General features: G+C 34.6%; 1 protein-coding gene across 3 annotated transcripts in view; it reads right to left on the bottom strand.

The window, feature by feature from the left end:
- LRBA (LPS responsive beige-like anchor protein) overlaps positions 1-15,446 on the bottom strand; it is a 409,112-nt gene that overhangs the window by 342,138 nt on the left and 51,528 nt on the right. For all 3 annotated transcript variants that reach the window (XM_063310174.1, XM_063310176.1, XM_063310175.1), the window contains exons 14-21: positions 13,705-13,784; positions 12,230-12,292; positions 8,593-8,690; positions 6,119-6,211; positions 5,182-5,290; positions 3,234-3,315; positions 1,440-1,563; positions 995-1,187 (exon numbers count right to left, since the gene is read on the bottom strand). In XM_063310174.1, coding sequence (XP_063166244.1) covers positions 995-1,187; positions 1,440-1,563; positions 3,234-3,315; positions 5,182-5,290; positions 6,119-6,211; positions 8,593-8,690; positions 12,230-12,292; positions 13,705-13,784 — 842 coding nt within the window. The remainder of the gene's footprint in view (positions 1-994; positions 1,188-1,439; positions 1,564-3,233; positions 3,316-5,181; positions 5,291-6,118; positions 6,212-8,592; positions 8,691-12,229; positions 12,293-13,704; positions 13,785-15,446) is intronic.

Genomic DNA, 15,446 nt, shown 5'->3' with positions numbered 1-15,446 from the left:
ACTATACACTTGATTTAACAAAATACAATTTAAAAAAAATTAAATGCAAGTCTATTTACCCAAGAAACTTAATTATTGAACAGTTGCTGCCATGTATTATTTTGCCCACATTCATAAACACCTTTTAAATATAATCTATTGAAGTAAAATCACAACCTGAGAGAGAGTATCTGTTGTTTCACTTTATAAATACCATGGTCTCATATGGCATTCACATCCACATAGCTGAAAGAACAATTTTTGTACCTGAACTGTGCTGTCAACACACCAGGTGTCCCATAATTCATGCACTGGTGTAACCGGGGGGGGGGGGGTCTCTTCATTTTTCTTACATTGTAAATCCCCATATGGAAATCTACCCAGAGCTATATTAAAAATGTTTGGGAGAACAGAAGTAGAAAGCACAGCGGTAGCCATCGCAACTTTATTCTAAAATCTGTTTCTCAGTTGAAGGAAGGTTACCACCATTAGAGAAAACTTCTTTCCATCACAATATTATTATGGTTGTAAAAAAAAAAAGGAAAAAAAGTTATACTGGCAGTAGGAAAATTGTTTTATTTCTTATTCATGAAGAAACCTTCTTCCAGCAACCTTTCCTCTCTTTGTTTGGATGGAAACAGATTTTGCTTCAGTTTCATCATACTGTAGTAATTCGTTGCTCAGCCCCTCCATGTAACTAAAGGGTATCATTCTAACGTAGAAATAGACAAGGTGCGCCACCTTGTGTTTCAAATTTATGAAACTGCACAGGCAGTTCATAATAAAAAGCTTTTCCAAACATCAGATTAGCTACTCTCATATCAAGTTGGTAGATGAAACTACACAAGCATTGTACTAAACTATTTAATTATTGCTTTATGAAATATTAACATCTTCCCTTATTTTGTTCTAATTAAATGTATCATTTCAGTGTAATTTTTTTCCTAAACTCACCAAATTGTGCAAGTTCTTCAAAAAAAAATCATAGAGTTAGAATTGTTTTTGCACAACTTACCTTTGAATGTGTAATTGCTAGGGTATCCACCCAAACACGCCAGCCACCCCATTCGTACTTGATTGCATGATAAAGTAGTATTCGAAAAATGGCATACACCATTTCTGTTATCTTCTGTTCATCAGAGCTTTGGGGATTAAAATAGCAAAGGGAAAGCATCCATTCCTGCCATACAGAACACTGTAGTAAACTCCTGAAAAATTGTCAACATATGTTGCAAATTAACTTTGAAGAAAGCAAGAAAATGCAGCTCAAAGACAACTGAAGTTTTGTCTTGAACATCAACCGGAATTACTAACATTAGTAAAGACCGAATACAACTAGTTATTGAATGAACCATATGGATAATTGGAGACCCAGTTTCTAGTTTAAAAACAATTTGTGCATCACACAGCTTGAAGAGACAAGTTTCTAAGCTATATTAGTGAATATATTATGATCTTACCTCCTATTGTCCCTGCTGCTATTAAAAAGCTTAATCATGTCTGATAGGAAGACTCGGTGGACTTCCATGGTTTCTGAGCACTGTGGGGAATTACGCAGCAAAACAGCAATAACTTTGAAAACCTCTGTGGAAAACATAACATTAAAAAAAAAATCAACCTGAAAATAAGATTTTCACCTCCCTCATTCTAGTTTCTCCTCCTTCCCCCCAAATTAAAAAACGGTTTCACGGGTATGTAATGAGAAGCAAAGTATAACTTTTGGAATTATTCCTGTATCACTTTCTATAGTGCTTTCACCAAGAAACTGAACTGTGTGTATTAAGTAATGGGAGATGATATATTGGTCATTCGTAAGAAATATTTTTCCTTATATATTTATTCTGATTTGGGTATCATATACCTTAAAATTCAATTTAATCATAGAGCAACTGCAAACGTCCAATACATTTGTTAATTGCTTGTTGGCCACAAGCCACAAGAGAAATCTTATTGGTGAGTTTCCAAAGACATCTGGGTGACCACTACCAAGAGACAGAAATCAGATAAGCTGGAGAGTACGTATTGATAGATGGATAATGATTGCATTTTCCAATATACTTTTATAGCAGAGAATATTATCAATTAAGACAAGATAGTACTAAATTCAGACTAAATCCTTCTGTTGTAATTAGTACTAGCAATTTTGGAAAATTGTAAAAGCTATACTATATTCTCTACATACAGACATTCCTCCATTCCCACAAGTCAATTAACTGTGTCCATTTGTCTGAGGAATGCATAGCAATAATCTTAAAGTAATTTCCAGTTTAGTAGCAATAGTATCTCTTACTGTTCAATGTGAAGAACTGAACATTATCCCATTGTTATAGCTGTATCTTTTCCCAGGATAGCATGGCTGCTTTCCTCAGAAAAGGAAAAAAAGACCACTTCATTTAAAGAGTTGTAAACATGGTCACATCCATATCTTTTCCAAAGCACTTTTTGGAATCAAGCCCAAAGTAACAAACAATTCTTTACTTACCATTCTTTACCACAGCAATCCTATGCAGGTATTTAATCAACAGATGTAATAGGTAAAACAGTGATAAATGTTTAAGGCCTCCCAACAGAGAACACTGATAACGTTCATATGATAATGAAAGATTGCTAGGCTAGAAGCATGTTCACCTAAATACTGTTGCAAGCTTCCCTATAAACAAGAACTCTGATAAGACATGTTTCTAGATTGCTAAAATATTATAAATCCATCCGAATGAACATGCTTAAAAACCTACTGCAGGGTCAGAGATAAACATGAGAAGGCTGCTGGTTATGGGGCTTCTGTGTATAGCCTCATTTCCACCAACTTTTTAGTTCTCATTTTTACAGGTTACCAACTCCCATATTAAAAAAAAATTAAGTTAATTAACCATTCCATTGAAGTAGCTTTCAAGTATTTGAGAAACTCAGGCCACTTTTTCCCCAACACTGGTACACTGGTACAGTTAATTTAGAATGGAAATTAATGATGAAATTAATGAAATTAATTTCCAGTGATATTATACCAAATTAGGTTGTCAGATTTATGCTAGAATTGAAACTGCTACTGAAGTCTAAGTATCCTATTCCTGAAAAAAACTTTAAAAAATACTTCAAAGCAACACTTCCCAAAGTAGCCAATGTTAGATTATAAAAACAAACATAAACAAGAGAAAGAAATATGCTTTCTAGTACATTTTTATCCCTTTTTGAAACATATAAAGCACTATTTACAGGTCTTCTACAGTTTATCTCAAATAAACACCAATGCTTACGGGGATTTTGTATTTTCACTGTTGAATCTGGGTCAGGATGCTGTTTATGCATCACTTGGGTACAAATCTGCTCAATAAGTATCTGAAGAAAAAGAAAAATGATGTTAGGAAAAATGTAATATTAAACTGAAATAATTTTAAAGTGTTCTATTAATACTGATCTCTAAAATAATTCTCTCAATAAGTATAACTAGCTTTAGATGACAAGCAAGAAGAATGAATAATTTCTTAGTAAATTAAGTGCTTCATTATAATTTTTTTTCCTTGTTCGGATAACCTTACCCACATTAGGTAAGGGGAAAACTTAAAATAATAGGATACTCGGTAGAAAAAACAATAACAAAAATGTAAGAAGTCTATGAAAGTCAATTTTAAAGATTAAACAGCCTGTTCATATAAATAAATAAAAAATATATTAAAACAACAAGACCATTCTGATACACCGAACAACCCAAATTATTTGTTTATAATAGACAGCAACATTATAATCCTTTATCTCTGGCACAGGAGGGTCAGAGCTACAAAATCAATTCTATGGGCAAAAGCTGGGACAGAAATTGAAAGAAGTCACCACAATTATTTTTAAGGGCTCTGTGGGGTTTCAGTTATATGACATTTCTTAAAGATCTAACAGTTTAATGAATTGGTTAGAAGGGGCTACAGATGGATTGCAAAAAGAAATGGGAGGGCCTCATGTGGTCTTGGAGCCTCAAATTGACCACTCCTGCCTTCACTGAAGAACATTTTCAGTGGTAAAGGCATTTCAAATGTATGTTGGAAATGTGGACAACATGAAGGGACATTTTATCATGCTTGGTGGACATATAAAAAAGCTAGAAAATGTTGGATTCAAATGTATACTGTACATTGATACAGAGGATTTTAAAGATTAATATTCAATTGAAGCCAGAACTTTTCCGTTTAGGACTAATGGACACACAATTAGAAAAGAGTCATGGGAGATTGTTTCAATATATGATTACTGTGGCGAGATTATTATACACACAAAGATGGAAAGATTCAGCACTACCCACCATGAAGGAATGGTTGATGAAATTGACAGAACTTGCTAAAATGGACAGATTGACTTCTTTGATTAGAGAAAGGTCATTATCGACATTTATCAATGACTAGAAACCCCTTATGGACTTTTTGCATAAGAAAGAAAATGATTTTGCGATTAATGGTTTTGATGGTTAGAAAGAATAGGTATAGAAAGAAGGAAATTATGATGAAATCTTGGAGAGAGTAGTTTGATTAGAATTGTATGGATAACTGCTGAGAGGAAGATCAGAAGCCACTTTTGATACACACACACACATTTTGTTTTTTTATGTTGTTTTTCTTTTTTCTAACTTTTTCCTGTTTTTTCTATTCTTTTTCTTTCTCACATTTACTTTTATATTTTTTCTTTCTTTTTTCTTCATTTCAATGTATTTCTCATTATCTATGTAAAATATTTAATAAAAAATACTTTTTTAAAAAAAGAATGTTTTCAGTGGTGCATTCCAAGGATGTATAGTTCTTAGTCAACTGCCATAATTAAAAATTTTGATATTATTATCATTATCTTTATTATGATCATTATCATCCTGCCTTTTTTGTGTATATAAGGGCAAAGAACATACCTAATACTCCTGCCTCCTATTTTCCCAACAAACATGCATATGTGTGTGTGTGTGTGTGTGTGTGTGTATGTGTATGCATATTAAAGGCCATATTCACATCACATCATACCCATCTAAAACTTATTTTGGTAATATTGAAAGATCTGTTTGACAATAGAACTATTATTTTTATTAAAATTAAAAATACCATTTTAATTTAGCATTTTTATTCAAATTAAGTTAACTAGTATTTTTGCGAAACAGAAACAAAAAATCCAAGTTTTATCATCTGGAATATATCAGGATAAATTTAAATCCTCAACATATTTTAACTCTTTTACCTCAAAAAGTACATTGTATGTAGTCATGGAAATTAAGTTTGTTTGAAGCATAAGTCTCTCAGTCAGAAGAGAAAACAGTCCATGTCCAATCATAATTTCTGCTTTCCTCCTAAAATTATATGGAGAATTAAATAAGAATAAAAAATAACTTGTTGAATATGTTTTGAGGGAAAATCTCACTTAGAATATTTAGACCAGAATCATCCTCCTTTTCTTCCCCATGCTCATTTATTTTATAGTTTTAGCTTATGTCACATAGGTGTGAAGCTAATTTTTATACTATGAAAATGGAAAACTATCATTTTGCAAGTCCCATCTCAGGGATATTTGTTAATAAGAAAATTTTATTGTTCTGGTGGAAATTTAATCTCTATATTCAAATAATCACACAATTGCTCAGAACCCCCTGCTTTGTTTCTTTTTTTCAGCAAGCAAACAAATCATAGTTAACAGCTTGTCATGTTTATATCAGGAACAAACTATAGTTAATAACTTCCAAACAACCCAGAATATGCAAATCAGATTTAAACTATGGTACCATGTTCTAGCTTCTTTGAAAGTCGTAATAGATTTATGGTTTAGTTACAGTGAAAAACTATGGTTAACTATGGGGGGATATTAAAGAAAAGAGTGTGGGTAAACCAAGTTTATGCATACTTGGCCAAGATCCAATTGTCTATAAACTGCAATATCAGCAAAGATATTTTAATATTCCAGCTTCATTCCTCTCTCTCTCTGTCTCTCTTAATCTCTCTTCATATATATCTATATCTATATCTCCATCCATCCATCCATCTTTCAGCAATATAATTATTCATATATAAATTAATAAATATCTCCTTTAACAATATAAAATCATTAGAAAACATTCCAGAAAAATAATATTTAAGGAATTAGGTGCTTTTATGGCTTACTATTGTTTCCATCTAATACTTACTTGGGTGCAAGATGCTTTAAAAAGTAACCCATCACCTTAAGTGCTTGTACTCTGATCCCTTCACTTTTTGAAGCAAGAAGTTTGTAGATAACACTAAACAAAAGATTTTTTAAAAGTCATAGAGTAACAGTGGCTAAAATAGCTTACAATGATCCAACTACAGTTACAGAATCAGACTTATTGTATATAGTAATAGTGAAATCAACCCTGCATATTACTGAGATACTTGTCCCACTGAATCTAAATGGAAAAAAATTACTAATGATTAACCCAAATCATGAACCCCTACTATTAATGGAAATCAGAACTAATTTACCTAGCAAAGGGTTACAAAACAAGACAGACAGGAAGATATTAGTTCAAAATGACAAATGCAAAAGATTTACTGAAAATAATATAAAATATTATTTTTAAAAAATAGAGGTTTTTGAAATATACAGAGAACACAAACTGGAGAAACCATACATTTGCAGCCTTTTTCTATCTCTTTGTCTAGTTCACAGTGTTAGGTAAACATTTATTAATGTCTCCACATTCCAAGTGACAGGCTAAAGACAGTCTCCTTGAGAAAGTTATGTTAACTGCAATATTTGACATATGTCCCTTGCTAGTCATATATGACAGCACTCAGAGAAGTGAGGGAAACAAGTATCATCTGAAATCTTTTTCCTCTCACAAGCACACATTGTTTGAAATCATTACATACAAAGAATCATTCTATATATATGAGAATTACAGTATGATGAGGCAGTCTTGCTTATAATATTGGAGAAGATATGCATTGCCTATTTGTGTATTTGCTTTAATTCTACCAGTATCAGCTCTTTAATTCTGGTCTCTCTGTTGTTGTTTTTTTAAATAAATCCTATCCAATGTGAAAAACAAAATATTGAACATATATCAATTGCCAAAGCAGCTTGTCTCACTATAATTATAACTGACAGGCTATAGATATGGGAACAAAAGTCTACACATTGAATGTAAAATAATATTGCTATTTGAATGGCTAATTCTCAAAAATTTGACATGTAACTGTCAAGTCTTCCTTCAGAATTCCTACTGCTAATAGTGCATGCAATGTTTAAGGTTGAGGTATTAAAGTCCATCAAATCTAGTTCAGGGTCCCAATCTAAAATTCCAGAAAAAAACGAAATTAGTTTTGACTATTCCAGAAGTAATTCAATATGATGCCTGAATCCAAAAAGAAATATGGAAAAGCAGGGCTCTGTTGTCTCATGGGAAAATGTAAGTGAGTATGTTTTTGTTTCTCAGCAGAAAGGGTAAGTTTGCAGGCACGCTAAAGACTTACAAAGGGATGGTATATATCAAAATTAATAGAAATCAGCACATAGGTTTTGAAATATTTTTTGACATTGTGATTTTATTATTTTAAAATAGTGCTTGAAAATCTTGGAATAGAACATTATGGATTTTTCAATGATTGTTCCAATGATAACCCATTAGTGCAAAGGGAGGAATATTTGTAGGAATAGTGATGTACTTTTATGAATGCAATAATTAAGGCAAAATTGTATTATTTAGAACTACATGGAACATTCATCCTCATGCTCCAATTCCAATTACGTTTGTAAACAAGATCATCTGGGAATCGGAAAATAACCTGACTCTAGAGAGGCATATGAAACATTTTATTCCTATCATGTGTATTTTGTCTTCATAGATATTGGAAGGTTGATATTATTTTATACAATATAGACAGAACAAAGCTTTATATTAGACTACAAATGGTGTTGAACTAATAAAGTTGTTGATAAAGTTAAACTTTTATTCTACTTGTTTTGTATATATATAAGTACTGCATTAAAATTTAGTATTCATTTCAGAATTTAACAGTTCTTGGGGTAGCTTCAAATTCTACTACAAGTGCAAGTTTATTCAGTTGCAATCACAATGTGTGATATGAACTTAAGGTTTACTTAAATAGTCCACAACATTATGTAGATTCAATTTTTCAACACCACTTTATTTTCATAAGCAACTTTTTCTCATTGTCTCTGAGAAGCATAATCCCATATAAAATTCTGGCCTTTCAACTGATTTTTATGGAAGGCCTCCATAAATTCAGTATATCAGAATATATTCAATTAACTTTCTAAAGTAAAAGACTCTTGTGGTACTCTAAGTCATAGCTGAGTTGGGAGCATGATAGTCACAAGCCTATTACATTGATTTTCCAATACAGATATTTCTATTTGGAACAATAAAGGCATTTGTATTTCCTCAGTAAGAAAAAACTGTTTCTCAATTATAATATATATATAAAACTAAGGATATGGGTAGCATTACTGTTTCGAACTATATTCTTGAGTATGAATTCATAAAAGATATGCAACTGGTCAACATTTTCAACAAAGGAACCCCTACATTAATGTATGACAGAACACATTTATCTGACAAGACAAACAAAAATTAAGGATTAATTACTGTTATTTCTACTGGAATTTATCTCTTACCGTAATCCATTTCTCTGATCAAAAGCAGGAATCATAGAACTGGGGTGCTCCGACATGAGAGCAACCAGCAATTGCAGAACATCCATTAAATTTTCATCCTAAGTATAAAGAAACCCATGCTAAAGCTGATACTGCAATTCAAACTTTGTAGATTTTTTTTAATCGATTTGTGAATTATCACTATATTCCTCCCTTATCATTATAGACAAAACAAAGAGAACAATGTTCATACAGTATATAGTGTTTTCTTTTTTGATGACCATGCTAATATGCACTTGCTAAGACCTAGGATTAGACAGAATGGAAGATCAGACAGGACTCCAATATTTTCAGTCCCACCAGAACTGACAGGGTGGGCATACTCCAGGTCCCTTTCTTGAAGCACTGCCATCTAGTGGAATCCACAAGAGGGCCTTCTATGTCAGAAAGCCTGCCCTTCTGAACTCTGTTATTCCCAAAATTCAGAGGGCCCCAACTTTCAAAAACTGGCCTTTCAAAAAGCTTTAAAATCTTTGCTATTCCCTCAGGTATTGGGTCAGGGTATCAGATAAGCCCAACTGTAAGGCTGTATGACTGTGAGATGAAAATTTTGAGAACCTTGGCTGCATTATATTAATGTGGACTTGATGTTTATTTTTCTAAATTTCTGTGTTTTATTGTCACAATTATTTATTTATTTATTTGTTAATTATTCACATTTCTATCACCGCCCATCTCCCCCTAAAAGGGGGACTCTGGGTGGTTTACAATAAAATTCACCTTAAAACCTCACATCATAAAATCACCAGATCAACAGCTACAATACTAAAATACTAAAAATATAAATATAGAATCCAAGCGGGAGATTTCCATTCCGTCGGGGGAACTCTACATCACCACCAAATTATAATTTACTGTTAGCCATCCAGAGTCATCAAAGCAAGGTGTGTGGCCCTACAGTTTTTTTTAATAAATAAACAAATGTGACTTCAGATTATGGTACTCACATGATGATACTCATTCACAAGAAACATGTACAAAGTACTCATGAAATTTCATGATGATAGTCATGGAAGCCAAAGAAAGCAGTGGTAAGGAAAAACTGACAGTTTAAACTAAAAAAGACAAACTTCAACTCAGATCTATATAAACACACCTAAGCAAATCACAAAGTTATCCCTATTCCCAGTACTAAAGACACTGAACAATACATAAAAGCAGGCCATCTAAAGAACCAAAGAAGTCAATCCACTTGCCCATGGAAGCTTTGGTATATTTCAAACAAAACTAATCATTTATTCCATGCTATAAATCAAAGAGTTTTGGAAATAAAGAAACATTCAGAAGCAAGTTAATCATGGGAGAACTGTAATTCAAATAACAGCTTTTGCTGTTTTCTATTTTAGACCCCAAACCCCAAACCCACCTATTACCATAGGTCCTGTTAGACAAAAAACATAAAACAATGTGTTGCTAGTTCACTTTAGTCCTAAACTGGCAATTGCCATACATACATACATAAAAAATCACATATTACTTTTACAAAATCAAATAGCAACTTTGTTATAAAATGCATAAATTTAATACAGTCAAGCAATACTTTAAGAAATTGACAAGTAACAAAGCTGCTCAAAGTACTAAAAAAAGTACTCCACACCTAGAAAGTAAGAAGTTGACTTAATATAAGCACACTGTGAAAGCAAGAATGTGCAGTGAATGGAAAACCCAAGCTCCCCTTACCTCTTCTCCTTTAAGGCCCCACCCTGTGGAATTGATTGACCTGGCCCTTTAAAAGTGCTTGGCTCCGGAACTAGTTATGGTGGCATTGAGGAGGAAAAGTGGAAGAGAAGAAAAAATAAAGAAAAGGAAAAAGGAGAAAAGACAGAAGAAAGACCTGAAGTCTCACAAGAAAGATAACAAGAGGACATCAGAAACTGAGATTAGATGAGGAGTCGTTGGTGATGGGAAAGAAAGTAGGAAGAGCCCTTGTAAATGGCCACAAACTGGCAAAGACTGAGCAGACTGGAGTATAAGCAGATCAGGTGTTGGACTTGGGAAAAGGTCCTGAGCATCACATCCTGAGCAAACAGCATAAATGTGTAGGCATCTTTACATTGCACAGACGCTGGCAAGCAGCCTAGGCACTGGCATCTTCTGGCAGCCCAGGCACCTGCAAGCTCAGCAGAAGCAACTACAGAACACAGTCCAGGGCACCAGCCACCACCTTGTTGAAAGCCCAGAATGGCTGTTCCCACAGCATTTCAAAAACAGCCTGAGCCAAGTAATGTCAACCCAGCAGCCAGTCATTAGGAAGCCATGCAAGTGACTGGGGAGGACAAGTCTACAGGCTTAAGAACTAGACACAAAAGGGTTAAAGAGAAGAAGTTAACCCAAAGTATAAAGCAGAATGAAAGCATAGAAATTAACAGCTATAGCACACAGAACTATAGATTGTAATTCAACAGAGAGACCGCGCAAGTGGGCCAGTTTGGTATAGTCGTCAAGGTGCTGGCCTAGAAACCAGTAGACTGTGAGTTCTAGGCCTCCCTTAAGCATGAAATCTGGCTGGGTGACTTTGGGCCAGTCACTCTCCCTCTGACCAATCCACCTCAAAGGGGGTAAATGTTGGGAAAATAGGAGGAGGAAGGTATGTTCTCTGCCTTGAGTTCACTATATACACATATAGGCAGGATACAATCTAATAATAATAATAGAAATCATAGCTAAAGAATATATGCTAAATATATGCTAAGAGATAATAAAACAGAATAAAAGAACTTTAATGCTGGCATTCCCAACATTCTTTAATGTTGGTAGTCCTCAACGTATGATCACAATTGGGACTGGAAATTCCATTGCTAAGCAATGGGGTCATAAAGCGACAGCAATGTTGGCAATCCCCATTGCCATCATTCAGTGAATTCCATGGGTCATTAGGTAAGGACCCACCCCAATACAACTCACTCTCGGCTTGGTCCCTCCCAACCTTGAGACTTGGTAAGGTAAGGAACTGCCTCCAACTCTCCCTACCTATCCCCCCCCCCACCATCTCTGCCCTTTTGGCTGTCATACACCCTGCCTCGCGGGGCAGCAAGCAGCCTCAGAACCGTGTGGCTCTGGGGTTGCTTACTACGCTGCAGCTCAGGGGCTTCTTGGCATGCTGCGGCTCTGGGGCTGCAAGAAGCACCTGAGCCTCCCATGGCTAAGGCAGTTGTGAAAATTAAAACATCTGAAAATTTAGAGGGCTCAGCTTATCCATGGGTGGCACATTTTTTCATGGTATTTTGGTTAAAAATTCAAGGGTCAGCTTATATGTGAGTATATATGGTAATTTATTTTTATATTCATATATAGCCAGAATTATTTTGTTTAAATACCCAATTATTAATTTTTTGCTTTCCATGAAAGAATCCTTTGTAGATGCAGCTTCACCATTTGTTCTTTTCCCTGCCCCCACCCTGGTGTACCAGTTTAATAAACTGAACTACAGAAACTTGATATACAGATGAACTGCAAGATAAAGGTTCTTAAATCATCATTCAATATTTGTAGTTTCAATCAATTTTATGCATGTTTTTCTTACTTCAGAGTTATTGAGCGGTAGGAGGGAACATTTTACTCAAAAGATTCTTGGAAGCAAGTTACCAACTTAGTTTACCTCATGAATGGTAAGGAGATAATTCAGAATGCCTTGGAGTTCATCTTCTTTCACTCCGTAATCCTTAAAAGATAAAATCAAGAGAAATGTAACTCAAGTAATGTATTTTAAAAGCAGAACAGAAAGATCACATTCTAACATAGATTAAATATTTGTGAAATATTTTGGATTCATTAACACATGACTTTCTATGTATACTATGCATAGTTTCCATACAGGTCCCTGTGACTATGTGTGTATCATGCATACTTCCATACATATACTGTATATTGATCCTTTAGATCTTGTTCTTTTGGCCCTTATTTGTTTTAAGTGGGCCTGGCACTTTCAAGTAACTTGAAATAACTCTTCCCTAGAACCCCACAGAGTCATTGCCAGTTATCAAGCCAGATAGATAAACTGTTTTAGTATAAAAATAGCTTCAAACAATCCCATCAAAATATTTTTAGCATTTAAAATGTTCTTCTGATTAATTTGCTAAAAACTTCATATAGAATCAATTGTTAGAAGCAATACATCTTGAATTTTGATTGAAAAGACCTAAAGTATGTATCTACATATTTACATATAAGTCCAAAACTGTAATGAAAGAAGGCAGTTTTTTCTTCTGGGGATGCACAATGGATACCAGAAGAGACAATATTCTTAACTATACATGGTATAATCACATAGATCTATGAATTTCGGTTGCCTCAGAGTAAAGTCAGAAAGAAGGAAATACTGAACATGCCATTTAATAAGGCTTCAAACTCTCTTAAAGCAAAGTCAATTATTCTACCAATTCCAAGCTCTGAAAAGTTTTTTTTTAAATAATTGTCCTTACTAGGTTAATCCCTTGCATCACTTCTGCCTTCTTTTTTTTCAGCTGGAGAAAGTCCAAGCACCCTGCAGATTTCACTTATCCTTGGGGAGCTTTATTAACTTAGCTTTTTCCAGTCAGGCAATATGACAAGGACAGCAATGAAAGAGGGATGAAAAACAAAAGGAAGAGATAGGATGAGATGGATGGGTTGAACTTTGCCATGGGCACAGCTTCTGTGTATACACATCAGTTCTATTACAACACAGGGTTCACAGCATGGATGAAGAACATGGTTAACCCTCTTTTTTATATTGCATCTCTCTTCACTTCAGGAAAGAGAAAGCAGCAGTGACATTTACCTGTGAATTGAAGAAGAAAGCAGCTCTAGTGAGATACGGAAATTTAAAGTGCTGCACCTTCTTCCTCACCTTAATTAATCAGAGTCTATGCTTCCTACAGCAAAAGTTCAGCCATCAGAAATATAAGGTATCACTCTAAAGCAGGAAGCCCCTACCCCGCTGCCATCCATTTGAATTGGAATGATGCTTCTAGAATTTTACTTCCCTTCCCCTCAGCATGTCATCTTAACAAATCTAAAAGACAATAAGGGGGAGGAACAGCTCTGTAAGAAAATAAAATTGAAGAGCACGAATTCAATTTGAAGATTCCTTACCTTTGTCACCAACTGCTTAATAAACATCAGTAAACAGGCTCGCAGAGACAGAATTTCTTTCTGATTAGGCCGAGGTCCATCTTAATATGAAAGACACATTATATTACACCATACATTTAATAGTTTGAGATCATTAGAATGCAATTACAGTAAATCCTAATTGTTTGCCCTGCATGTTAAAGAAAAAATCATTATTTTCAGCCACATGGAACTTTTCAATCATTATGCATTTGCTTTAATTCAGGTTAATATCTTACCTAAACCCAAATGAAATATCTAAGCTAGAATGTTTTCATCCAAATTAACCCCAGCCTAAGCAGTGGATTGCTTCATACTGTTGTTCCTGCACATGGAAAGCTATGCATCAGAAAAGTGAAATACATCTGTATTTTCTAGGAAAGAACTATTCTGACCTCCTGCTCTTTTTCAGATTTCCAAGAACAGCTCCCAGGGTCCTCATTTGTGCTTAAATCAGGCTCATCCCCTCTTTCTTTTTATATCACTAATCCCAGAGAACCGTCTTCCTTGCTGACCAGTGTTCGTTGCTATTGAGATTTTCCTCCTGAGTATTGCAAACCACCCCTAGTCCCTTGGTCAAATCTCAGATAGGCAGAATCCCTGGGCAGTCTTGGTCATGTACCTTTACTTACAGAAGAAATACTAAGTCATTGTTTGTATGCACAAGTAGCAAGATCCACATGTTGTGCTTAGCCACAAATGATACCTTTGCAAATCACAGTGCTTGCGTTTATACAACATTCTAAGCCAAAACCTAAACAAACATGGTGGCTAAATATGAGTAATAAATAAATAAATAAATATGTTAGGCTAATGAATGAATCCAGCTAAGAGTTACTAAGAGATCCTGAAGGTTCATGATGACAAACTACCACCTCATTACAACATCAAAAAAACTATGAAAAGAGACAATATTCATTTTTATTTTTAACAGCTTTATTGGGGGGAGGGGCATCCCTCAAGTCAGTGTTGAATCCTGGCAACTGCCTGGACAAATCCCTGCAGCTTTCTTGGCAAGGTTTTTCAGAAGTGGTTTGCCATTGCCTGCTTCCTAGGGCTGAGAGAGTGTGACTGGCCCAAAGTCACCCAGCTGCCTTCATGCCTAAGGCAAGAGTAGAACTCACTGTCTCCCAGTTTCTAGCCTAATGCCTTAACCACTATACCAAACTGGCTCTCTTAACAGATATCCTACAAATTCCATGTGAATTTCACATTTCATTGTAATATCTTGTACGTGTATTTCCAGATATGGAGGGAAAACTGAAACTAAATAAACTGGTTTAAAAACACCTTCTTACATTTGTACAATTTATTATCTTGGCCAGTGCATTTTTTACTAGGGATATGTAAAACATATTGTTCCAGGAAGACAACACTGCTTGAACCACCAGATATTCCATTTTTCTGCCTGAGTATTCTGGCTCTTTTCTCTCATTCTGGCTGTTCCAGGGCTGGTCAAAAGCTTTCTAGAAATAAGTCCACATCATTCTGGAAAATGTTCAAACCACCCCTATAATAACTGAAACAGCATGTCCAGGAGGAAAACTTAACATTTGGGTATTTCTTGAATTATTCTAATTCTCAAGTAGTATTTTACTTATTTACTTATTTATTTTTCAAATTTTGCCACCACCCATCTCCCCCGAAGATGCTTTGCACATCCCTAGAAGTACCATAAAAGAAATTCCATTACTCTGATCAACAAAAGCCATGGATATATTTTT

Source organism: Candoia aspera, chromosome 8 (genome assembly GCF_035149785.1).
Source record: "Candoia aspera isolate rCanAsp1 chromosome 8, rCanAsp1.hap2, whole genome shotgun sequence".
Classification (NCBI taxonomy): domain Eukaryota; kingdom Metazoa; phylum Chordata; class Lepidosauria; order Squamata; family Boidae; genus Candoia; species Candoia aspera.
Note: the sequence above shows the minus strand (reverse complement) of the source record. Positions and strands in the feature narration are given on the sequence as shown.